The following is a 25,036-nucleotide window of genomic DNA, read 5'->3' on the forward strand; positions in this document are numbered from 1 at the left end:
ATAATACTTAACAGTGACACTCAGCACCCCTGGTATATTTGAAATGGCATTCAGTGGCAGTATTAACGTGGAGTTAAATATATTTATGTGTGTTTACTTGCTTGGGCAGTAGGATGAAAGAGTTATTGGGTTAGCAATGGTATGCATTATTCACTACTGTGAGTAATTAACAGAAGTAGCATTTGCAGTAAGAGACATAGCAACAATGCACAATTTTAGAGGGCGGAAGGTTTAGGAGTATTTTGTGTCCGTACAAGTTTATGTGCACACATTGTTCTTTAAACTGTGGGGATATAGCAGCGGAAAGTTATTGGAAAAAATAGCTAAAGGGACTGTTTGTTTCATCATAGAAATAATACTATAATGGAGACACACTGAAGTGATAATCCCTTGCTATATGATCTAAAACCAGTCCAGTGCGTTCGGTGCATATTTCCCTTGTTTATTCATCTGTAAAGCCAGACCTTGTTTTATTTTTCCTCAACTCTGTTGAGACTGAACATTGCATCAGTGCCAAACTGCCGAGTACATGGATGCGAGTAAAGCAGGTTATTTAGAGCTCTTTTGATTGTTCCAATTCCTGTTTAAGGAAGCCAGTAAAATTTCATATCTGAGGCCGCAAAGAAACATTTAACTCTGGACTGAAAATAGGAAATTTGTGTGGGGAATAAGAGGCATTGGGGGAAAGCAAGCATTTTAATCATCCTTGAGAGATGGTTTAATGCCCTGCCTAATTTGCTGGGAGCTCAGACCCTGGTCTGCAGTGTAATTGGTGTTGTCTGTCTTGTTCAAGTCACGCCAGGCCAATGCTCCATCTTCTGTAATGAAAGTAAAACTCCCAGGTCACAGCTTCTCTGGGAGAGGTTTGGTGATATCGTCTTCACACACTCTACTGCGTAGAAGTTAGATGCGAGATAATAGGTTGCAAAGTTTCTTCTCTACCTGTGAGACTAAGATTGGAGCTGTGCTCAATTTTCTAACAAGCGATGTTGAATTTTACCTAAGAACATCTTCTGCAACATTCTCTCTTGTTTTATTTCTTATGAGGCATGTGTCATCTGCTGTATGAAGAAATTGGTTTGTGTGATCTAAAGGTAATCGATAGGCTGACAGAAGCGTATTTATTACCATGAGAAGACTGACCGCTAATAGATGCAAACAGTGCGGTAATTGCCATCTGTTGTGTGAAACCCGTTTCAGTGTCTCTTAACTTCATTCTTTCTTCTGCTCGTTTGTTTTCTCTGTCTTGGATCAGATCTTTCTTGTGGGATGGGGACATTACACGTGTTTTCGCTGGCAGCTGGCAGACCCAAATCTGCTCACCACATATGTCTAAGTAGCTGCCTCGTCCTTGGAGGAAACATGGCACATCAGCTTGAGCTGCGAAAAAGACCCGACAGCTGAGCATCTCTTTCTGCGTGTGGTTGGTGATGACAATGCTGTTGGTGGATATAGGGACATCTGGCAATGCCTGGTCCTGCTGCACCCTGAGCCCCTGCTGCCTTCTCTGGGGTGAGAAGGTGGGGGAGCCCAGAAACCTGGGAGAGACCCAGGTTACCCCTCTGCCAGCGTGTGTTAAGGGCATGAGTCAGGGATGAGGGAGAAGGGAATCGCCCAGTGTGTGGAATATAGGTTGCCCTTCATATTAGTGCAGCTTTTTTTTCCTGTTTATTTGGTTTTTTGCTTCCGTTTGGTTGTCCTACTGAGAGCAGTGGTATTGGAGGTATTGGATGGGGTATTAAGTGGCGGAGCTGCTGCTGCACAGTTCAGAGCTTCTGCCTAATTCCAATTCCCCAATCCAATGTTGACGGGTATTTAATCATATGAGCCAGCAACCTCGTTGTGTGAAGGTGACCATCTCTGCTGTTGCGCTGGGGGTCTGCCTGAGCACCTCTGAGGGGAGGAGCACAGGCCTTATGTTCAGGCAAGGTCACAGCTCCTCGGCCAGGCTGGTGGATGAAGCACGTGAGAGCACTTGCAGCAGGTTGACCAGATGTCACAGCTTCTTTTCCTATTTCTGCTGAAGACAGGTATTGATACCAGACGTATGGCATGCGTGTGGAAGTACGTGCATGGCATACGTTTCTAGGTGCAGTTTATATTGTATACAACCTGTATACAACTGCCTGTGAGGGACTACTTGGCTCTAATGCACGTTCTTGCCACTGTGCAAATCCTGGAATGTACATAAATTTAGTTCCTGGCCTTAAAAATCAAAAAAAGAAATGTTTTGAAAAGTTCTCAGGCCGAAAAGTCCTCTGATGATAACTGCCCTGCTACACGGATTTTTCAGGAGTCAGTTTGATTGAAAAGAACTGCAGGAGGTCTGAATGCAATGGGAGAGATGTATTTTTCAAATGCTCCGTTTAGCAGGCAATAACGACAGCCTGTAGTCTATCACTATTTCCTCATGGGTTCCTTGTTTTCTCGTTCACAACTGAAGTGGCAGTTTTTCTGTACCAGAACAGATCTGGCTGTATCAAAGTGCCTGTGTTGTCGTTAGTAGCGACTGATGCACTGCCTGCAAATCTGACAAGTTCAAAAGAAAACTTATGATGAACCAAAATAATAATTTTTAAATTATTTTTTTGTTTCTTGTGAAGCTTCAATTGATGGGTTGGAAGGCTTTCTCTGAGTGCATGAGTAGTGTTTTCTTTTAAAAGGTTAAGTTTTTATAAGCTAAGAGGTTGTTTCCCCAAATATTATTTTCATTTTGAATTGCTGAAGCAGTTTGGTTTTTTTTTTCCCCAGTCCTATCTTAGGTACAATTTTGAGGTATTTCAGCTAGGTTTTATGCTTTATGGCTTTTTTTTTTTCTGATTAACTGAAGTATGCTTTAAGCTTTATGTTTTCCGGATGTTATTTTCACTGTTGAATGATAACGGCGATCAAAGGTTGTTTCAAGCAGGCAATAGTTTGGTGGTGTTTTTTTTTTGTGTGTGTGTGTTGTTTTTAAAGCAAAAATAATGCAAAGCCTACTCAGGCTCTGCAGCAATCTCAACATAACAAATAACTTGGTTTAGTTTTAATTTTTCACTTGTGTGCCTTATTACAGTGTGTCTGTTCAGATTTTAGAATATATTTTTATCTACAGGTGGGAATATAGGTTGCACTCTAGGAAGAAGCAGTTGTGGTGTGAAGAGGCAGCGATAAACCAAGGCAGGTTAAAGGTATACAGACATACTCAGATGTATGTATAATCCTTAAATAATTCATGTAAATTTACAAATGTTCTCTTTTTATTCCCTACCAAATGCTGGTCGCATTTCTTCAGATGACTCCAAGTTTATATTTTACATTGTCCTAAAGAACTGCTGGAGAAACTTGAGGAGGAGGGAAGTGTTTATCTAAGCTGTGATTGATTATTAGGTGAGAACCATAATAAGAACTCATCAGTAATGTTAATATGCTCAGAAGAGCTGAAAGACACAGAGGTGTTAGGCTTTGTTAGTTATGGTTATAACTTTTAAGGTAGTTTTGATGCCTTGTGGAAAATACTTGGCTGTATTGTGGTGGTCTAGATGGAGTATATGCTGACTCATAAAGCTGCACTGAGAAACCAAGAAAATGGAGAGGAAAGCAGCGTTGGTACTACCTGCACTTACCAATCTCACCTGGCGTTCTGCCAGGACAGCTATATATCCAATTAAAAAACCCAACGTACCGTAGGCCATAAAGGACTGTCCCATCTGGATGGAGTCGAATCATTCGGTTTTTCACCGTCACCCCATGGACAAATGACTTCTTGTCGTTTTGGAAATACGTGTCCGGCACCCAGAGCTGGTCAGCCACCCTGTTGTCCAGAGTTAGGTTCAAAGGTATTCCAGAATAAGAGAGCCTTTTATCCCGCCAGGACTGCTGGAAGTACATGGTCAGGGTGTAGTCCTAGGGAAGTAATAAGACGACATTTTTGTATTTTGCATACTGATTAACTTAACAGAAGTTTATCTTTAGATAACTCTCAGTAACTGAGTATCAATAGCAATAGGAAGTTTAAGGATCCTTAAGACATTGTCATTAACCATGATCATAAGTCTTGGCCTGTTCGTGTTAATGTCGAATTTCACACTACTTGCCAATGGCAGTGACCACCACCAGTCACGGGTTTCAAAACCCCCCCAGGAGAGAGAGAATACAAAGTGCATTTGGGTCTCCAGCCTGTGGCTCACACTTGTGTGGTTTTTGACAGGTTTTCTTTATTGTGAAAAAAGCAGGGTTTAGCTGACCTCAGCCAAACAGCATTGTGTACTGTTGAGGATGCTCTTTTGATATTCCCTGTCTTTGCCCCAAAAGATTATTCCCCCACAATCTAAAAAATCCCTAGACCTCCTAGGAAAGAGCAAATATGGCCTCAGAACGTATAATGGACAACTTCTCATTCTGTCTGATGAATTTCCCAGATGCAGTGACCTTAGATAGCTGGGCACGTCTCAGCTCAGCCTGGGGAATCAAATATTACAGCATAGAAAATGAACATCGTCTCTTGACTGTCACATTGTACCTTAGTTGAAACGCCATTTATGCAGTCCTTCAGCTTTCACTTAGTCTGAAAAGAAATTGTTCTAGATGGCTTCTGGTCTGATTTACTCTCTCTTACCTGTCTCTGAGAATTTGGTGATTTTAAAGGCAGTCAAATTTTAAAAGTGGAAAAGACCATGTACTTTGTATCCGGTAGAGTTCTTAAAAGATGACTGGAACGACACTATGTGGACTATTAGTTTTCTCTTCCTCATCTCCTCCCCCAGGCCCCTTTTCAGGTGGCAGGCCATTTTGTGACACATTTTTATCGCAGAAGTGCAGCAAAATTATAGATATTATTGAAAAAATGGTCAGGGGTAAGATTTTCTTTTATGTGAGGGAAAGCTTTAGTTCTGTCATTTTCACAAGTCCTAGCCTGGACTGTAATTTTTGAAGAAACAGAGAGCATAAAAGCTGTCTGCTGTGATTTGCTCACTTCATCTTCAGTCGCTTCTTAAAACTGTATCATTGCCATGAAATCAAAGCAGAGCTGTTACCTTTCAAGAAGCCTTTCTGCCTGAAATGTTGCATTTAGCAGAGCTATAAACTACAGACTTATCAGTAAAAGAAGTTAATGAAAATACTGTTCTTGCTTGCCCTGGGCTAGTAGTAGTTGTTTTGTATGGAGGAAATGTCATGATTTGGTGATCAGTGGTTGTGCGCAATAGGATGATTGCATCCATTCTGAGCACCGATTTGCAAGGATTTCATAGGTAACAGTTGAGAGTGCTGCCTAGGTGATGGTTCTCAAAGCTTAACCAAGAGAGACGAATAGCCAGGAGAAGCTACAAGAGATCTTAAAGGATGTGATTAAGTGAAAAAAAAAATAAATTAAAATTCTATCTTGTGGCTATGGCTACTAGAAGAAAATGAGTCGCTATTTTTAGCATCACAGTCTGCTTTAGAAATTTTATTTCATCCAGCTGTGCTACATACAGAATGCTGCTGTTGGTAACACTACAGTCGAGAGAGTGATCCTCTGCCCTGCAACTGCGCTATGCTATGTAGAAATACATGGCAAGCCAATGTTAATGGGGAGAAAAAAATCTGAGCTTCATCCTAAAGGAATCTCAGTGTTTCTTAACTCAGAAAGAATGATCTATTTTTTCCATTCCCCAGAACGTGGGGGTGTTACTCATTGAATATTTTAATGAAGAAAATGAAGAGTCATATGTCGTGGTTTTGAGAGTCCCTGTTGCTCTAACTGCTTACTTTAAAAAGCATAAGTCCAGGTTAATTTAATGAAAAGCAAATTATTTTCTGAGCTATAATAAACCAAATTATACAGTTATACATTCTCTATTTTTTTTAAAATGCAACATAGCCTTACCTTTCTCATATTTCATCAGTGAAGAATGAAATGCTAGCAAACCATATGGCTAGCCACATCTTGGAGGTTTTTGTATTTTTTTTTGTTTTTATTTTACAGTGGTGTGAGTGAAGTGAGAATTTAATGACTACTTGCCTTCAACACTGTAAAATTTGCTGGGGATTTTTTGGTTGCAAGATCCAGAGTGTATGAATAATTTCTGATTCTTTCATATCTATAGTGGTGACTGGTTGCAGAATTTTTTTTTTAGCTTTTTATGACAGCTTCCCAAGATCTCAAGCATCAGTCTAGATAGGAAAATAAATCAGACTATGTTTGACTTTTGTATTTAAGAATTTCTAATCATGAGTTAAAAAAGCAGGGCCCAATGTAAAATTAAAAAAGAGAATCTGTTTCTGTAGATAACTGTTCTTTTAAATGATTTAAAAAAAATCTTTTTTTTTTTTTTAGAAGCACACTGAATATTTTTTTGCCTAACTGTACTTCCTATAATAAAAGAAAAAGCTGTAATGCTGACAAAAAATCACGATATTTCAGTAGACTTAATTGAGCTGTCTGTGCTTTCCACAAGCGTGTCCCTGCTTTCCCAGGGCACTGTCAACCTTCCTAGTGGTAAATGTCTAAGCACCAGTGATAAAGTTCTCTTGATGTGTATTGATTATTTTTTTTATTATTAATTTTTTAACGTGATGAATGCTGATTTGTTAGAATGAGATAGATTATTTTTTTTTCTTCCTTCCTTAGTAATTATGGGAATTTCTTATTTCTTTGTATCAAACTGGCAATGAGTAAGTGAGCATGTATAGACGTGTGTATACATATATTAGTAAACATGTAAGTCAATCTGCATATTAAACGTTATTTTAATAAGGTGCATTAAGTAACTAAGACAAATACTTACATGCTTGTCCTAGGTAAGACAGATTCTGTGAAAAAGTAAGAGAAACTAGCCTATTTTACTCAAAATGGCAAATTATTTCTTAATCTGAATTTAAGCAGCCTCATAAATAAATATTGGCACCAAGCATCACAGTTTGCTTGGGTAATATACATTTTTTGTGGTAAAGAAAATGGACGGATCACTGATCCATATTGTGCTTGAAGTTAAAAGAAAAATTCCAGTAAGTAATAGACTGGAGAGTTTTCATATGATACTAAATTTACTTTTTATTTCTATTTTTTTGGTTCCCTAATCTTTTTTTGTGCAACATGCATAGATGATGTAAGGGCAATAATGGAACTTTTCCTTCCCGAGAAACCTCTGTAGCTCTCTGAAACCGGTAGAGACGCACTAAAATAGCTGGGTAATTTGAACGTGCTGGTAATTTCCATGGTGTGCTTCACCAGTTCAGCACAGCAGAATATAACGTGGAGTACATTGTTATGTTATAATCTAACCGTCTGGGAGACAAAGAACTGCTCCTTCACCATGCTCAGCACTTGAATTAGGGACTCTGGTGGAGTAAAAGATGAGCTTACGTGTCTGCTCTACTGGCAGTTGCTTCATCTTTCACAGATTCCAAACATGTATGTTTTAAGGGGAAAATACGGATTCTTTTAACTAGTAGTGTTCAGCTTTGTGATCTAAAACACCTTTTGAGTTTGTTTTTTCTTTTTCTACATGTGTTTCATGTAATGAAAAAGAGCTTAGCACATTGTGATATGTTTAAGTAATAACCGAATATCAAAGCACCCACCAAAATTCTTACCAGCTAAAAATTAAAAATATGGATGCAGTTCTTAGCAAAAGTTAGTAAATGGAAGAATATTTTGTGACTATTTAGGCGTTCTCGGTCAATTCAATATCAAATGTTAAATCTCCAGATGAATTTGCATACGAAGGCACTGTGCAGCAAAACAAATACATGAAATGCATCTGTGTCATACTTTTAATAGATAACAGTGTATATTGATAGTTGGGGGATGCATACTTGTACACTCAAATGATCTTACATTTAAATGATATTCTCGGGAACCATCCAATAATTAAATACCTGGCAGCATCACAGAAAATGAGAAGCAATGCAATTCAAATATAGTGTAACTTAATCAAGACAAACATAACTGAAATTGCAATTCCAAATTAAATATGAAGCGATGATCAGAATACTAATATTGACTGCAATAAGGCCATAAATGTAGAACAGCAATATAAGTAAAATCTGCTGTGACTGCAAGCTGTTATTAACTGGAGAAGACTATTTTCTGTGTTTATCTGATACCAACAAGAATGGGAAGGGCAGAGTTTTGAGACAAAGGTTAAGTGCTGAATTTGTGAATTGGAAAAAAGGCATAATCATTCATATGTTGTAAGCTTGCTAATACATCAGAAGAAGCTGTTAGCATTTGTTTAGCAACAGTTAGCTGTCTTGTCTTGGAGCTCCTAGGGAAGACCTACACCCTCACCTGCAAAGGAGTTGTTTAAGATAAGGGAATGCAAATGGTGTGATGTGGTTTTTTTTGTGGTGTGGGGTTGGTGTTTTTTTTTTTTATTATTTATTTTAAAATCCTGTATGATTTCCCATATATACCTAGTGCTCAATTCCAGAAACGGCACATAAGTTAGGGAAAAATATTTTAACCCAAATTATGGAGGAAGAAAATACTGATTCTACTCATGCTCTTCTCTAAAAACGTCAGGGCAGCTACGTCTCTTTATTAAGTCTGCAGTCCAGCCAAGCAAGGAAGCCAGGGAGTTAGGGATGTGCACGCTAGTGGATCAATTGTATTTGCCTTCCTTTAGAATCATAGAATCATTTAGGGTGGAAAAGACCCTTGGGATCATCGAGTCCAACCATCAACTCCATCTACAAAGGTCTCCCTTACACCATATCCCTTAACACCGCATCTAAACGACTCTTAAACACATCCAGGGATGGTGACTCCACCACCTCCCTGGGCAGCCTATTCCAGTGTCTGACCACTCTTTCTGTGAAGAATTCTTTCCTAATGTCCAGCCGAAACCTACCCTGCTATCCTTTCTAAGGACATAGTTCAGTGTTCCTTTTGGTTTTGTTTTCAATGAGGACTGATGCAGCATATATTACCCAGCTCCCCTCTTCCGCCCAATGCAGCATTGGGAGGGGGAAGCAGCATGTACTCAAATTATTCAGTGCACTGGCCTGGCTCACAGGAGGCTGTGGTTCTTGTGAGCTAGACTTCTGTCAGGGGAAACAAGATGGGAAGCTCCATTGACTCCAGGACTATAAATAAAATCCTTCTATTTTCCTGAGAGAAGGTGTTTGTTTTTTTTCACAGGATCAGAATTTTGCCACAGTGAGTTTCGGTTTTGCAGAAATCACGTTTTCAGAAAATTGCAAATCATTTGTAGATGTGAGACTTCTGTAGGAGGAAAACGGTGTGCAAGGTATTGTTATTTTGTTTGAACCAATTGGTAGCTCTAGTTTCTAGTGAAGTGCCTGGCATTTTTGTTTTTTTTCAAATGTGCCGATAATTACCCAGAGAAACGTTTCATAAACCTTGTTGGCATTTATAACCTCACAATTAAATTAAGTACGTGGCATCACAGTTGTGTCTTACAGAAAGAAGCAGAGATCTGGCAGGAGTCCGCATAGCTGTAATAATGGTGCTCTTTATTGCTCAAAGCACAGCCAGGAACAAGATTAGACTCATTATAGGAGCAGCACGTTGGAAATGAAGGCGCTCATCATTACTGTATTGGGATCCAATATTACTCTTTGCAGTCAAGGCGGAAGTCCCCTTAACTGCAGCGGGATTGGAATGACCTCCAATGTCTTCAATCATTACTCAAAAAGCAAACCGAAAGGCAAAACATTTCTTCTGTGTGGTGGGTTGACCTTGGCTGGATGCCAGGTACCCAGCGAAGCTGCTCTATCACTCCCCTCCTCAGCTGGACAGAGGAGAGGAAATATCACAAAAGGCTCGTGGGTGGGGATAAAGACAGGGAGATCAATTGGCAATTACTGTCATGGGCAAAACAGACTCGACTAGGGAAATGAATTTAATTTATTGCCAATTAGAAGTTAGAGTAGGGTAATGAGTAATAAAAACTAAATCTTAAAACACCTTCCCCACACATCTCCCTTCTTTCTGGGCTCAACTTCACTCCCAATTTTCTCTGCCACCCCCTGCTGAGTGGCGCAGGGGGATGGGGAATGGGGATTGCTGTTAGTCCACCACAGGTTCTCTCTGCTGCTTCTTTCTCCTCATGGGGAGAACTCCTCACACTCTTCCCCTGCTCCAGCATGGGATCCCTCCCATGGGAGACAGTTCTCCATGAACTTCTTCAACGTGGGTCCTTCCCAGGGGCGGCAGTTCTTCATGACCTGCTCCAGTGTGGGTCCCTTCCATGGGCTGCAGTCCTTTGGGAACAGACTGCTCCAGCGTGGGTCCCCCATGGGGTCACAGGTCCTGCCAGCAAACCTGCTTCACTGTGGGCTCCTTTTTCCACAGGGCCACAGGTCCTGCCAGGAGCCTGCTCCAGCGCAGGCTTCCCATGGGGTCATAGCCTCCTTCAGGCATCCACCTGCTCTGGTGTGGGTTTCTCCATGGGCTGCAGGTGGACATCTGCTCCACCGTGGACCTTCATGGGTTGCAGAGGGACAGCCTGCCTCACCATGGTCTTCACCACGGGCTGCAGGGGAATCTCTGCTCTGGCACCTGGAGCACCTCCTCCCCTTCTTCACTGACTTGGCTGCCTGTGGAGTTGCTTCTCTCATTCCCCTCTCCTGGTTGCTGTTGCGCAGGTTTTTCCTCCTTTTTTGATTATGTTATCCCAGAGGTGCTAGCACCATTGTGGATGCCTTGGCCAGTGGCAGGTCCATCTTGGAGCCAGCTGGTATTGGCTCTATAGGGGAAGCTTCTAGTAGCTTCTCACAGAGGCCACCCCTCTACGTCCCCTGCTACCAAAACCTGGCCATGCAAGCCCAATACACCCAGTTACAACAGCAGACTATGTATTTTGTTGCATTTGGTTCAGTGTTTTAGTAATAGTACTTAGCAGAAGTATTTATTACTGCTTCTGGCATTTAAATGGGTCGTTGGGATGGTTGTATTCCAATGGCTTGGCATTATTTAACATAGAAGAGGGTAAATTCCCGATTTTATCTTGTGTCTTCTACTTTGCCTCTTGGGGAGAAGAGGAGTAAGGACTTCTGTACTTTGGATCAATATCCCATTGCCTTGCCCTCTGCTTTTTGTCTCTTATTTGAGCTTTGCTAACCTGGGAGGCCTGAATGTGCTACTTGTTCTTTGTATAGAAAGAAAAGAGATGATATACTAAATACTAATATGAGTTGCTTTGATTAGGAGTGGACTTGGCTAAACTTAACAGGAAAGTAAGGTAGCAGGTAAAGCAGGCTTACAGATATGTGGCCAGCAGGTCAAGGGAGGTGATTCTGCCCCTCCATGCGCTCCAAGGAAAAGAAGTTTCAAGCTTTAACTTACGCTACAAAACATTTCACACAGCTTGGACTGGAAGCACCAGCATGCAGGAGTGATACTGGGCATTTGGGAGGAAATTGTACTTGGCAGGTTCTTGTGTGGACTACGTGGAGAGGGCTCCTTACTGACTGGAGGGCTGAATCCTAATGAGGTGGGCACAGATCAGCTCTGAGGGTCTGCAAGATGGAACGTGGCGTGAGAAGTAAAGCAAATGAAGAAAAAGATATGTTGGAAGGATGCGGCACTTTATAACGTTCCCATAACGGCAAAACATTGTGGAAGAGTGAAGAATTAATTAAACCACACTTCCCTTGCTACTATTAGCAAGATAATTGGGAAAGCAGACTTTTTTCCTCACAATAGTTGTTTCTGAAGCACTTGATTTTTTTTTTTTTTTTCTTTGTAATTTCCAGCCAGCTCAGCAGGGGAGAACTATGAAACCCTCATGAAGTGCACTGAATGTCTAAAGAGGATGGCACAGTGCTAAGAGCTCAGAAGAATTCCTCGTGGTCTCAGTGCACAGCGCTGCAGGCGAAGCTGAACCGATTGCTCGCTGAGGAGCAGATGGGGGAGGTTTGCTGAATTTTGTCTTGAACGTTACTGTGTAAGCGATAACAGTACCAGACATCATAAGCACTGGACAGAAAGTTGAAGAGAACAAAAGCACAAGAATATCAGCAATGTCAAAAACGAATCACAGGATGAAGCAGCTGAGCATGTACAGTGAAAGAAAAAGCCCCACAACCCTTAATTCTGTGTTGTGCAGGGACTTACGTTAAGCAAAGCTTACGCGTTAGGAATCAGTAGTGAAGACAGCAAACCATGGCCAGACTCCTTAGCTCCAGAAGATGGTGAAGAACATAGGAGGAAAGTCACCTGTATCTTAATGAGTTTGGGCTACCTTTGTAACAACAGCTACTGATTTTCTTTTCTTTTTTCTTTAATGCCTTAACATACATATATATGTAATATATTTTTTTTACCAATTTATTTCTATACTAATTAGGTAGGAGTTATTTCTAATTCTGTGGGTCTGGTGATTGAAATCTATTTGATTCTTCCTGCCTGGTTCTCAGTTGTCATTCTACTGTATCAATTTTCTTTAGTTTCGAGAGAAGCAGATGGAGGTTGAAGTGACGTGCTGTGAGTCAGTGGCTCTACCTGGAATAGAAACAGTAATCATTAGCTGCCAGATCTTTAGACTTGTATATACATCACTGTGGTTTTTTGCTGTTTTTCTTCCTTGTTTTGTTTGGTTCATTGTTTTTTTTGCTTTGTATGTAACTATTGTTTCAGGTTTGGGTTTGTTTTTTTGTTGGTTGGTTGTGAGTTTCGGGTTTTGGTTTTTTTTTTGTTCTAAATTGCTCGGAGCTACTTTGTTTCATTGTTCATAATGCTTATGCTTGAATCGCATTGCGTAAAATGGTGATGATAATGAAGACCGTTATGTGGCTGGAGAGATTTTTCTGTATGTTGTTGGCATCCTGACTGCTGTACGGAATTCTAACGCATAAATCATAAGGTCAGACTATCTCCCTGATACGTTCGAATGAAGGACGGTAACATTTTGTGCTATGTCTGGAAACTGGAGATAGAGGAGCATCGTGATATTTCTGCTTTATGATATCTCTCAAAGTTGAAGGTATTTTGCACTTGGATTTGATAACATTAAGGGTATTAATGACACTGTCATAGCATGATAAAACTGCAGACGTGCTGGTTGGAAGGTGCTCTGGGAATTTGTAATCCAATCTCCTGTTTGAAGCAGGACCATCACCAGCCCTGTCTCGGGTCAAACATCACTTTCTCTTGCAAACCCTGAAGACCCCCAAGGATGGGAATTCCACAACCTCTCTGGGCAGCCTCCTCCAGCACTGCCTTTCTGGTGAAAAAAGCTTTCCACCCTGAACCTCCCAATGTGCAATTAGTAGCTGTTGCCTTTCATTATATCATTTGCCCCTACTCGGAGTGGTTTGATTGTCATTTTCCCTTCAGGCAGTAGTAGGCTGCAATGAAATATTCCCCTGGCTCTTCTTCTGCCAGGCTAAGCAAGCCCAGCTCCCCTGCCTCTCCTGATAGGTTATGTACTCTAGGCCTCGACTACGTTGATAGCCCTCCACTGGACCCTTTCCAGTTTCTCATAATCCCTGAGGGGAGGGAAGATACGGGGCACACTGTGGGCTTTGAAGCGATGCTTTTAGGTTGGAAGGACTTGTCTGAGACATGAAAGTCAGAGGCAGCCTTAGGTGCTGTCCTGAAATCCAGGGCTGAACCCCACCATAGCACAGTCACTGCAACTAAGGCTGCCTCTGACTTTCACTTCTCAGACAAGTTCTTCCTTGCTTCTAACTATGAAGTTCAGCAGAGCACCTTTTCTTGTTGGCTTCTTAGTTGCCTGTGCTAGGGAGCTGTCATTAATGTGTTCAAGAATTCTCCTAGATTACCTGAACCACGCTGATATCTGGCAGGTTATCAGATATTGGTTAAGGTCTGCCATGAAGACCAGGACCTGTGAACATGAGGCTTCTTCCAGTTGGTAGAAGGCAGCCTCATCTACATCTTCCTGGTCAGGAGTTCTGCAGCAGATGACAGCATCCATGTTGGTCTGACTGCTAATCCTGATCCATAAACTCTTGGTTGATTCCTGACCCATCCCAAGGCTGAGCTCCATGCATTCCAGCTGCCTTCTCACATAGAGGACAACTCCCCCTGCTCACCTTCCCAGCCTGTTCAACAACAAATAATTCTTAATTGTTGATTTTCTTGCCAGTTCTGTTGCCTTGCTTCCATCTCCTGTACACTCTCTTCTGTGTTTTAGTTCACTGAGAAGCTCCTGTCTTATCCAGGCCTTCTGCTGAAATTCTGGCCTCCCCACACGGATGGAGTGGATTGTTCCTGCTTTTCTTTAAAAATCAGCCTTCATCCTTTCCACTTGATGACTGCTTGCTGGGAAATTTTACTTAGCAATTAGCCGAACAAACAAAATTAGATCTACTGTCCTAAAGCCCAGAGTCCTAGCTCTGCTGCTCTTGTGGTCCATCTTGTGGTCACTGCAAACCAAGCGTGCTGTAAATATTTGCTTTGCATCTGGGATGTTTCTACAAAAGGAAGCTTGAGAAAAAACTTCCCTATGTGATTTCTCATGAGGGGCATAATTTAAATATTAATCTACTTACACGATAATCTAACATCATCGTTGATGAGTTTACAACACTTATGTAAATTTTCTGTGGAAAAACTTGCTTTTGGCTTTTGCAGGGAATCGGTGTGCCTTTGGACACATGTATCATTGACAATAAATCCTCACAGCAGAATCCAGAGTATTTTTAGAGTGTTGATAATAAAGGACCTTGTTTTATTTTTATCTTACTAATAGTATAACCAATTGGATAACTAATTTAGTTGGCCGATTTAATATGATTAATCTGATTTAAACCCTACAAATCCAGTGCCGTTGCTCGTTTCACGGGAATCCACATTTCAAAACATTTTATAGTACGTGTAGGTGTTTTAGGAGAGAGAAAAACAAGCAAGAGCAAATAATAACGCATCAGTCGGTTTGAAGGCATGCGGATAATACTCCTGAGTACTGACTGGGATATGCAAGTGCAGCCTCTCTTTCCTGCAAAATAAGTAACTAGGGAAAACACAGGAATAGTAATTATTTGGAGAATTGAGTAGCTTAGTGCAGAAAGTTGGGATTGGTGCCAATATACTGAAAATTTTGGAAAGCGTGTTCTTGCAAATTACATTATGAATAAAGCAAAACCAAAAATCGGTTTCCTTTAATGCTTATGGCAATAAAACCTCTCTCTGACACCAAAGTTTCAGAAGGCTTTCACCTCACTGAAGCCCAAGACAACAACTGTTCCCATCCCTTCTCGTGGGTCAGCACATATTTGAATAGTGAGTTAGGAAGCAGACGGAAACGATGCAACTTAGAAACCAACTTTGTCATTATTCTGTGTGATGCTTTTTTTAGTTAGACAAACTCTCTCATCCTGTCCCCACCGTGGCTACCCAAGCACTAATGCTGGGGCAGGAAAGGGCAGCTAGGAGCAAAGGGGAAAGGCAGAGCAGCTCAGAGCAGTTGTGAAACTACAGTTCTGGAGTGGGTTTTACAGCCTCAAAAATGAGGCAAGAAAAACTCAGGGACTTGTGAAAGACCATAAAGCACACCTACCCACGTTCCCAACCAAGGCAAACGCCATTGCATTTTTCATGTTTGCTGGTCAGAGGAGGCCAGGAGGAATGAATCAGCAATGTGGTGTCACGCATGGGGCTACAGCAGAGCCCAGGTTTATTAGCTGTGGAAAGCTGTTCTACAGCTTCAGGTCAGAGCAAGAGAAGAAGCTCAGCCCTACTGCCAGGGCTGCACAACACCAGTGAAATGGCACTTAAGGTGTGCGTGTTGGTATCTGGTGGCCTACCTCTTGTCTTACGTTGTCTGTGTAAGTCATTAGTGTTTCCACAGCATTAAAGTATCATAGGAACTCAGTGGTCAGTTGGCTGTTTTGGTAGTATCTTGCCTTTGTTTGTTGTTACTTATTAGCAGGAAAAAAAAATAAATTGGTATCCAAACCATTTGCTGAAGCCAGAAAAGCCAGGCTGATCCTTTAGCTTTTCCTTGCTTGGTAAGGCCCATTACTGAATGTCGAGGTACTGTTGTAAAGCTTGTCCTGCGTGGTGACCTCTGAGAGGGACAGACTGGATGCCTTGCTGAGAGAAGTCCAGTGTTGCTTTGGATTTTTTGTTTTCTCCCCCACCTCTTTCTGAAATATTCATTTTCTTGGTCCAAAAAGTCAGCAGAAGTACACGTAGCAGTGCTCTTGCACACAGCTTCACTTCCCTCAGTGCTTTTTAGGGACAGCTGTGTCACAGTATGAAGGGTGAAGTTTAAACTCCTCACAGGGACTTAAGTGTGATGATCACTGACACAGAAGGCATAGATTATTTGTGTTCTTAATTTATTGTGCTTGACATTATATAGGCCAGAGGGGGTATTGGGGGCTGAGGGATCCTGAATCCATGAATTGTTGGCCAGGCAATGTTTACTTCTGTGACTTTAATTTCTGGTGTCATTGCGGTGCCTTAACCACATCAACTACAAGCCCTCGTGAATTTTTTTCCATTTCAAAACAAGAAAAAACCTGCTTGTTACTGCTAAGTTTTCACTGCTTTGCAAATTAGACAATTTCCATCCCATAGAAGAATGGAAATCCAGTGTGTTTTCAGGAGTGAAAATTGTGCCTATGCTTTTATTCCTCCTACAAATACGACCGCTTTTCTGTTTCTTTTCCTTAATGCTTCTACTGAGGAGAAGGACTCATTTTCCACTAAAATCCACTTGTTTTCAGCCAGAAAAGTTCTACATGCAGATGGCCAATCTATGTGAAGCCTAGTTTAAAGCTAAAATGGAATGTTTTCCCAACTACTGCTTTTTGCAGGACTGGCTGAGCTTATTACAGAGCCAATCAAAGGTGCTGGTGTCAGAGGTGTATGGAACAGAGGTCCAGAAGGCTTGGCATTTCTGGAGATAACGCTGATAAATGGGTTATTTGTGGACATGAATGGAAACCAATGTCAGTGAAGCAGCCTGGCTACAGAGCAGTAAGTTATGGGACAGCTGTAGCTCTTCTGCACCTGCAAAGCTGGTCTGTGGCAAGGAGCAAGAACTGAAGCTGGGGCAGGAAACCAGCTGCTTGGCAGTTCTGGTGTATGGCAGAGATGACTAAGTCATGCTGTTGTCCATGACGTGAGTAATGACGGAGATGATGGGGAGGTTTTTCTTCTTTGTGGTAACGGTAGTGAGTCTCACTATCCTTCAGTATGATAAAATGGCTCTGCCTGGTGACTTCTAGACAGAGATAAAGGTGGTCAGGTAAGTGATGCTCCAGCTCAAAGTAGGACACAACACCATGCCATGCAGCAACAGAAGCTTTGAAGCAATATGGCAAATGACTGCAATTACGGTTCCTGGTTATATGGTGTCGATGTAGTCAAGTATGGCTTCAGTGGAATGAACCTTTTCCATATATTGCCTGTTATTTGCCTTACCCAACTGCATAAAGCTTGTCTGAATAGTTAGAGAATTAGTGAGTTTGCATCAGTAGACACTGAATGCTTAGAGAGAAACATTCTGTCTAGTCACAGGACCTTCCAGATGGATCTGTTGTATCTGGGTGGATGTTCAGTTTTTCATTTATTTATAGCAGGAATGGCTTTTGTATTACAGTACAATAATAAATTTCCTGAACTACCAAATAATATATTTTCCTGCCTGCTTTCAGCTGATCATAACATCTCTAGGTATCTCAGGATAATATGAACATCTGTTCCCTGGAGATTGACTCTTCACAGACAATAATCATAAAGCTAATGAATGGAGTAGAGAATGGTGTTTAGGAAACAACTAGGGACAGCTCTGCCTCTCTTTGCTAACTCTCACCCTAATTTTTCATTCCTTTCACCAGATTGGCTTTCCGAAACTCCCTACAGCAAGTTTGCCATATGCAGTAGTCCGTTCTCTTCAGAGCGGGATAGAAAATCAGATAGTGACTCTGGGACTCGAACAGCTTGCTCTAACGATTTATGTTAGCAGATCATCGGAAGCGGATAGTCCTGCCTCCTTTCCCACCCGCTCTGAACCCTAGAGCACAAGTCCAGAAGCTGGTCTCACTCACCAGTGTTCTCAGGGAGAGATCTTCTCCCGTAATTTCTCATAATTTAAGGCTAGTGACATAGATTGCTTTCCTGGTACGCTTTTCAGTTTGCTATTTTTAATAATAGAAGTGAATCTGACACCTAATTTGCCCTCGTTAAAACAGGCCTAGGAAAATGGGTTGTAAATAAACTTTGGGACAAATATAAATTAACATGGTTCAGGGTAAAATAACACCGTGGCAGGGTTATTCTACTTCTGTGTGCTGGAGGATTCTTGTATTATTTTTTTAGTAGCGTTTGATGTTGGTCATCGCTGGAGACAGGACTTGAAATGGACCTGAAGTCCTAGGCAGCACGACAGCCCTGTTGTTCTAAGGCAGCCAGGTGAATGTGAACTCTTGGGTCTCTCCTGGATTACAGACCGTGGTAAAACAGGCAAACAAATGTCTGTGTATCAAGCAGTGAAACAGCTTCAGATGAGTGAGAGCTCGGTAGCTTCTGTAAGAAACATGGATATAGTTAATTCGGCATATATAATCTTACTGAGAATGTACAGGGCGCAGGATGGGAGAATAGCTTTGTTTTGGCTGTAGCAAAATGAAATTCAGTATGCCTGGCAAAATATTGTACGTCGTCTGCTGTAATGGTAGCTGCAGCAGTTTTGTGACATGGATAATACTCTTTCGACATGTCTCATCCCAGGGGGCAGCTAAGAAAGCTTAGTCACTGCCCAGCAGTTGTTCTTTGTAATTTTTTTTTTTTTTTTTAATACCCTCTCCTGTGTCACCAACCTGATGTTTGGGGAAGAGCTTTTCTGTGATGGGGAATCTGTTAGGTGGAAGATAAGTGTTCTGCGTGGGAACAGTGTTTTTATTTCTCCCTTTTTTGTATTTACAGGAACAATTCCAGTTCTTTAATCCTGTTCTTAGGCAGTTTTAAACTGTATTCCTTCTTCAAATTCTGTATGCAAAGATTGCTTGTCATAAATAGACTTATTTTCTACAGCATCAACATAGGTTCAGCGGTAGGTGTCTGTTCAATATTGGGTGAACTGTTTAAATCTCTCTCCAAACCTTTTCCTTCTCCATTTCATGGCAAGTCAAAGTCTAGCAACTGAAAGGAAATCACTATGGTTACAGCACCCGGTTCTACCAATGAGTCTAAGATTTAAGTCTTACCGCTTGTAGCAAAATATATATATTTGAGACACCCCCAGACACTTGGGATCGTGTTTGCAAGTGTTAAAACAGACATTGACAGTTTTAGATAATTCCATTGCAACGCTTTGCCTGCAAGACAGTGGTCTGCTATTATAAACGGGCTGCTTACATAAGAGGCGAAAGAATAACACTAGCTTAAAACACAGCTTGAAGCAGAGTTGAGTTTTTAAAGTCAGAAACCTGAGATTTAATCACCACCTGGTTAGCAGTGTGTGTCAACACTGTCAGCCAAAAAAAATGAATGATGGAAACTTGGTTCCATCCCAGCTGCAAATATTACCCAAGACATCACTGTGGGCCATTTTTAGTCATTACGAGAGCAATGAACATTATGAAGCACCAGAGTTTTCAGAAACCTACATCAGATGACTTTATGGCCCAGGTGGGTTGGTACTTCCTATGTTGAGGTCTCTCACCCCAAGTATTTCAATCCAATTGCTTACAGATGGTGGAAAATCACTGGCCTACCACTGCTCTCTCTAGTAGACAGGTATCCATTCATAAACCAAATTAACAACCCAAGACCAGGATCAGATAGAGAGATTTGCATAGCATCACGTGTGTAAATTGACTTCAGGGTGGCTTGTGCATGCAAAGTCAGACTTGGGCTTAAATTTCTTATGGAACTGAAATTAGAACACAGATCTGTGCTTTTGATCTTCAGTTGTTTTAATCTGCCGAACCTCTGCAGGGATGGAAACTACGTTTGTTTGTACTGGTGCTGCCTTGATTGGTAATTCATTTAATGAATTCAAGCGCTCCAGTGTCCTCACTGAAACAGAAGCTGCTTAAAGGAACATAAATGCCTGGGTGCTGTCAGAGCAGTACCTGGGGGCTCTGCTTAGGGCCAAGCCTAATGATAAGATCTGAACAAATAATGCTTTTACACTGGCAAGTGTCTCTTCTGGCTGCGGTTCTGGTATAGGAGTTAATCTGGATGGGGAATGTCTAATCTGGACCGTTCTGTTCTTCAGGTCAATAAAGGATTGTACAGGGTTGTCTTTATACTTAATGGATGGGAAAAGAAGGCTTAGAGTTACCCAAGAAGTGAATTTCAAACATGAGTACAATAACTAGCGTAGATCAAGTGACTCTATATCATAAAATGTGACAATGTGTTTTTTATAGCTTTCTCACAATGGCACTAATTGTTAATCTTGAAGGGCTCGTAATCCTATATCTATTCTCTAGATTTTTTTTTTCTTAATGAAGTGGAGAGCTAATTACAATCTCTAAGCAAATCCCACATATAACGTTTTTCTACATTACAGTTGTCAATGGCACACACCATTTTTCCATTTGATATGATTTTTTTTTTTTTACTTTATGATATTAATTTTTGGAGTCTTTGAAATATTATATCATGTTTTACCATAAGTAATCTTTTCCATTTAGTGACTCATCATAATTGTGGTGGGTTTTGTCCTGAATCTGTTAAGTATAATATTGGATGTAGAATTTTCTCCAGACAGCAAGTCTTTGAACTTTATAACTGTCAACTGTATCTCAAGCAGCTAGTACATATTTACCATGTTTTTTTTTTTATTTTTTATTTTTTTTTTGTATATGAATTAGGAGGCAACTGCTGCTGCTATCATTTGACTTTTTAGATTGAAGATGTTTGAAAGATGCGTTATTTCAGATTAAGCTTCACTTGTATATGAGGCCTGAGATGAGTAATTGCTAAGTCTCTTTGCCCTGGAGTTTTTTAGTTTTGCTTTGCTAAGAGGAACCTTAAGAATGACATTAAGTTGTTGGTTTTGTTTCTTTTTTTTTTTAATACCACAAGGGACAAAAGTAGAAACAGCTGGTGATGGAGTAAAATGCAATATGTGCTCAGCAATTGTAGATCATGTCATTGCTTGTTTATTCTCTGATAACTGGTTTCCTAGATAAAAGAAATGTGGTAGATTGCCACTAATCTGATGTTCAGCAAAAATCTTTGATTGTGTGATTTAAATTGGAGAAGATAGGAATCAGTACAAGAAGAGTAGAATGGTTAAGATACTGGGTAAAAGGGGATGTGCCAGTAACATGCGCTGAACATAGAAGAAACATGCCAAGGTAGATTACAGGTGGAAATGCTCAAGGATGAGATTTGGGACTAATTCTTATCTTCTTTTGTATTTTCTCTGTCACACACACAAAAAAAAAATGTGTCAATGAAACTTGCAGCTGATATTAAAGTAAGCAGCCACTGTCAAGATCACGGAGTGTCACAATGATCATTTGGAATGTTGGAGGAATAGAAGTGGGATTATGTTCAACACTGAAAAGTCACAGAGTAGGAGACTAATGATAAGAATTTACTTTATAAGCCAAGATTTTGTTGGGGAATGGGATGAAAAAAACAAGAAAGATGAATATTTATCAATCTGATGTGATACCCTTATGCCGATGGGATAGAAGAAACAGGATCCTACTGTGCACTAAGCGATGTATGCCGGATAAGTCAGGGACAAGCTAACCTTGCTGTCCATGAGCAAGCGGGGCTGGTGATGCTGCGAGTTGTCCCCATCATTCCCAGAAGGACCAGTTAATCACTGAGGAGATGAATTCAGGCTGGGGCAGTTGCAGAGAAGGGCTGTGGCAGTGGTCAGATGAAGGGAAAGGGGGGTCCTGAACTCCAGGTCCAACCTGGCATGACAGCAGCAGGCTTGGTGAGCTGGAGCTTGAGAAATCTGCCTGCTACCATACGGGGATCCTGACTTCCTCTGACCTGAGCTGCTTGCTCTGCCAGGTTGTGGTGGGCTGTAAAACCTGGACTGACTGCCATGCAGGCAGTCAGAGCACACTTCCGAGACACCCTGTGGGCTTGAGCCTCTCAATCTGCTATCACTAGCTGAGACCCGGCTGAAAAATTCTCTGAAAGGTGTGGGAAATGCACATCACCAGCCGTGGCTTTTAAAGGGTGAGCAGTTCCTCCCTCCTCCAGCTTCTACAGTATCCTGATAATGCTAAGGATGCCTACAAGCTCTAGCGAGGCTGGGAGGCGACGGCAGGAGAAGACAATTTAGGAGAAAGCAAGTTCAGTTTAAGTTGGATGGCAAAGATCGGGGTGTGGGGAGGCATCCTTTGGTAAGGTGTCAACAGTAGGGTTGTCTGTAGCTGTTTGATTGGAACTGTCATTCAGATCTTAATCAGGGTTTTCTGGGGAAGGTGGTGGCTGAAAAATAGAATAAAGGCAGGAAGGTAAATGTGGAGAGGAGGTGGAGGGAGTGTGAAGTACCAGGGCAGGAAAAAGGAGTCAGCGAGGGCTTGGGCAGAGGCTAGCTCTTCAGAGATCAGAAAAGTGATCTGGAGGGAGCAGAAGGCAGTTCAGGAAATCAATTTTCTGAATAATATTTTAAGTGAAGTCAGGGAAATGCATTTCCTTCTACAAAGCTTTCGCTTCTAAGGAACAGGAAAAAAAACAAAGGCAACATAAGGAGTTTAAGCAGCAATTTACTGGGGAATCCTGGGAAAGAGCCAAATTTATACACTTGTGCATCAGGGAATAGTAGCATCAGAAGGAGGAATGGGGTGTTTATGGCTTGTTGTGTTCTGTTGGTTTGGGTGTTTTGTTTTTTTTAGGTCAGCAGACAAATGGAAAAATAAAATCAAAATAATTCTGGATCACCCAAAGCTAAAAACTTCAATTTCCTTGCTGAAATGAAAATTCCTCTAAAAAAAAACCCCCACCAAATGTTGCTTAAAAACATTTTAAACAACTTTATAATAACTAATTAAGTATAGATGAATATACTGCAAAAATATAGTCTTGAAAATCAATATATCAGGCAGTTGATACAGTACTTTTATGCTAGAGAGGTTGAAAGCCTTCAGAAAAAGGTAAGAAGAATTAATGAACAGTTTTTTAAAAATATTTCTGTTCTGAGACCTTTCCAGAGTTCCATCCAAATGACTCGAAGCGTGTGCGTGTTCAGTCTGTTTCTAAGCTATACCTACAAGTTTATACGTGAATTATGGAATCATGCAGGTTGGAGGAAACCTCCAGAAAACCTCCTCCAGCTCGAGATGAGATCAGGCTTTTTGGGGCCTCGTCCAGTTGAGTTTTGAATATCTCTGAGGATGGAAACTCCACAACCTCCCTGGGCAACCTCTTCTGGTGTTTCATTACCCTCATGGGGGGAAAACTTTGTCCTTATGTTCAGTCACAATTTCTCACGTGCCGAGTTGTGCCCCTTGTCTCTGATCCTATCCCTATGATGTGTGTACGGTTAAATACAAAGCAGCTCATGCTTATGTACTGAACTGAAAATTTGTTTAGAGCTGATTGTTAAAGATATTACATGATGATATTGACTTTTGGTTTCTTCTTATATATTCATACATGATGTTTTAACATTATTTTTTGAACAGGAAATTTCTCAGCCTTTAAAATCACATTAAAATACAATTACATGTGACTGTGTAAGACAACCTGTGGTTAAAAGCTTCAAGTGTCGTGTAATTATCTCTAAAATATCTTTTGTTCCACTGAGTTTATATTTGAAATTTTGGCTGCAATGCTTAGCTTTAAATATGCAGAACAGAAAATGAAGTAGATCAAAGCCCTATTTGTAATTTCCTAAATCTTCACCTACAGGTGAAGGGAAAGTTCTCACAGACATGGGTTGGGTCAGTGATTTTAAACCCTCAGCTGGTGGGGAACGTCTATCTCTCATTTACGTGAAGGTAAGCCAGAAAATTATTTTCACTCACACAAGGTATTGATCTGATCTCCTGCACTATTTTACCTGTGATGTTGTAGTGATAGCATGCGTGTACTTTTATGATATTTTACTTTCCTAATTAAAATGTGTCAGGAAATAATACTGAGGAATAATTTTTTAACCATGAAATGTTGTCATGCCTCAGCATGACAGAAAAATGACAGAAACAGAACTCAGAAAGAATTAGTCTAGAATATTTTACTGTGATTAAGTTCTTATTAGTAAAGAGGAAGAAAATAATAGTGAAAGGTTTGATTCACTTTGAGTAATAGCTATTGAAATTCAGGTGTGTTTTAATTTGTTTTAGATTCTTGTCATGTTCTCAAGTGTGAAGATAACTGAGGGAAAAAAAGGAAAGAAAAGCGTCCTTTGCTAGTAAGCTTCTAGCAAAGATATGTTGGGAATCAAGTTTTGTAGCTGCTTAGAGATGCACAGGTGATTTGAGAACGCATTCAACGTTTTCTTTAGCTGGTATGTGCAAATAATATTTCTTTCTGGCCAATGTATTTTGATGTTTAAGTATCTACCGTAGAAATAAGAGTGTAGCTCACGTAATGAGTCTGTAGAAATGCTTTGGTGTATATCCTGGTGTAAGAATTGGCTTCTAGCTAATCTTTTCATAATCATCTGCAAGCTTAGACAGGGGTGGTTCTGACATTTGATTTTAGAACACTAGCTCATTTCCCTTCCTTTTCTCTGCCAAATGCAGATCATATTTCTTTAATAAAGAAGACACATTTCCCTAGTAGAAGACACTCTTGACGTTATGATAAAGGAGCATAATGGAAACTGTAGGGACTAAGACAGCGCTTGCATTACTTTCTCATCTGTTTGTAAATATTCTTTAATATCAATTTTTACTTTGATGTGGCTGTTTTTTGTGTGGCTATGAATAATAGGATACGTCCTATTCAAGCCGGGGTGTTCTATATTCTCGGTTCTCCTCATCTCCTGAACATATGCTGTAAAGCCACTGAAGGAATCGGAGTAAAACTGGAGCCTCTACAAATTCTGGAGGCGGTGCTTCCTGCCTCTTGAATTGGCCAACAAACACTGCTTTGGTTAGGTCAACAGGCAGCCTGGCTTTTGCACAGGCTTACAGAGCTTTTACAATCAGATTGTGAAGGCTACAGAAGAGTTCGCTGGTTAAGGGAAGTACAACACTT

General features: G+C 40.8%; 1 protein-coding gene across 2 annotated transcripts in view; it reads right to left on the reverse strand.

Moving 5' to 3' along the window:
- The window catches only part of GABRB1 (gamma-aminobutyric acid type A receptor subunit beta1), a 135,923-nt gene that overhangs the window by 60,987 nt on the left and 49,900 nt on the right, over window positions 1–25,036 (reverse strand). For both annotated transcript variants that reach the window (XM_054204073.1, XM_054204074.1), the window contains one exon: window positions 3,665–3,885. In XM_054204073.1, the coding sequence (XP_054060048.1) occupies window positions 3,665–3,885 (221 nt within the window). The remainder of the gene's footprint in view (window positions 1–3,664; window positions 3,886–25,036) is intronic.

Source organism: Rissa tridactyla, chromosome 5, assembly GCF_028500815.1.
Source record: "Rissa tridactyla isolate bRisTri1 chromosome 5, bRisTri1.patW.cur.20221130, whole genome shotgun sequence".
Lineage (NCBI taxonomy): Eukaryota > Metazoa > Chordata > Aves > Charadriiformes > Laridae > Rissa > Rissa tridactyla.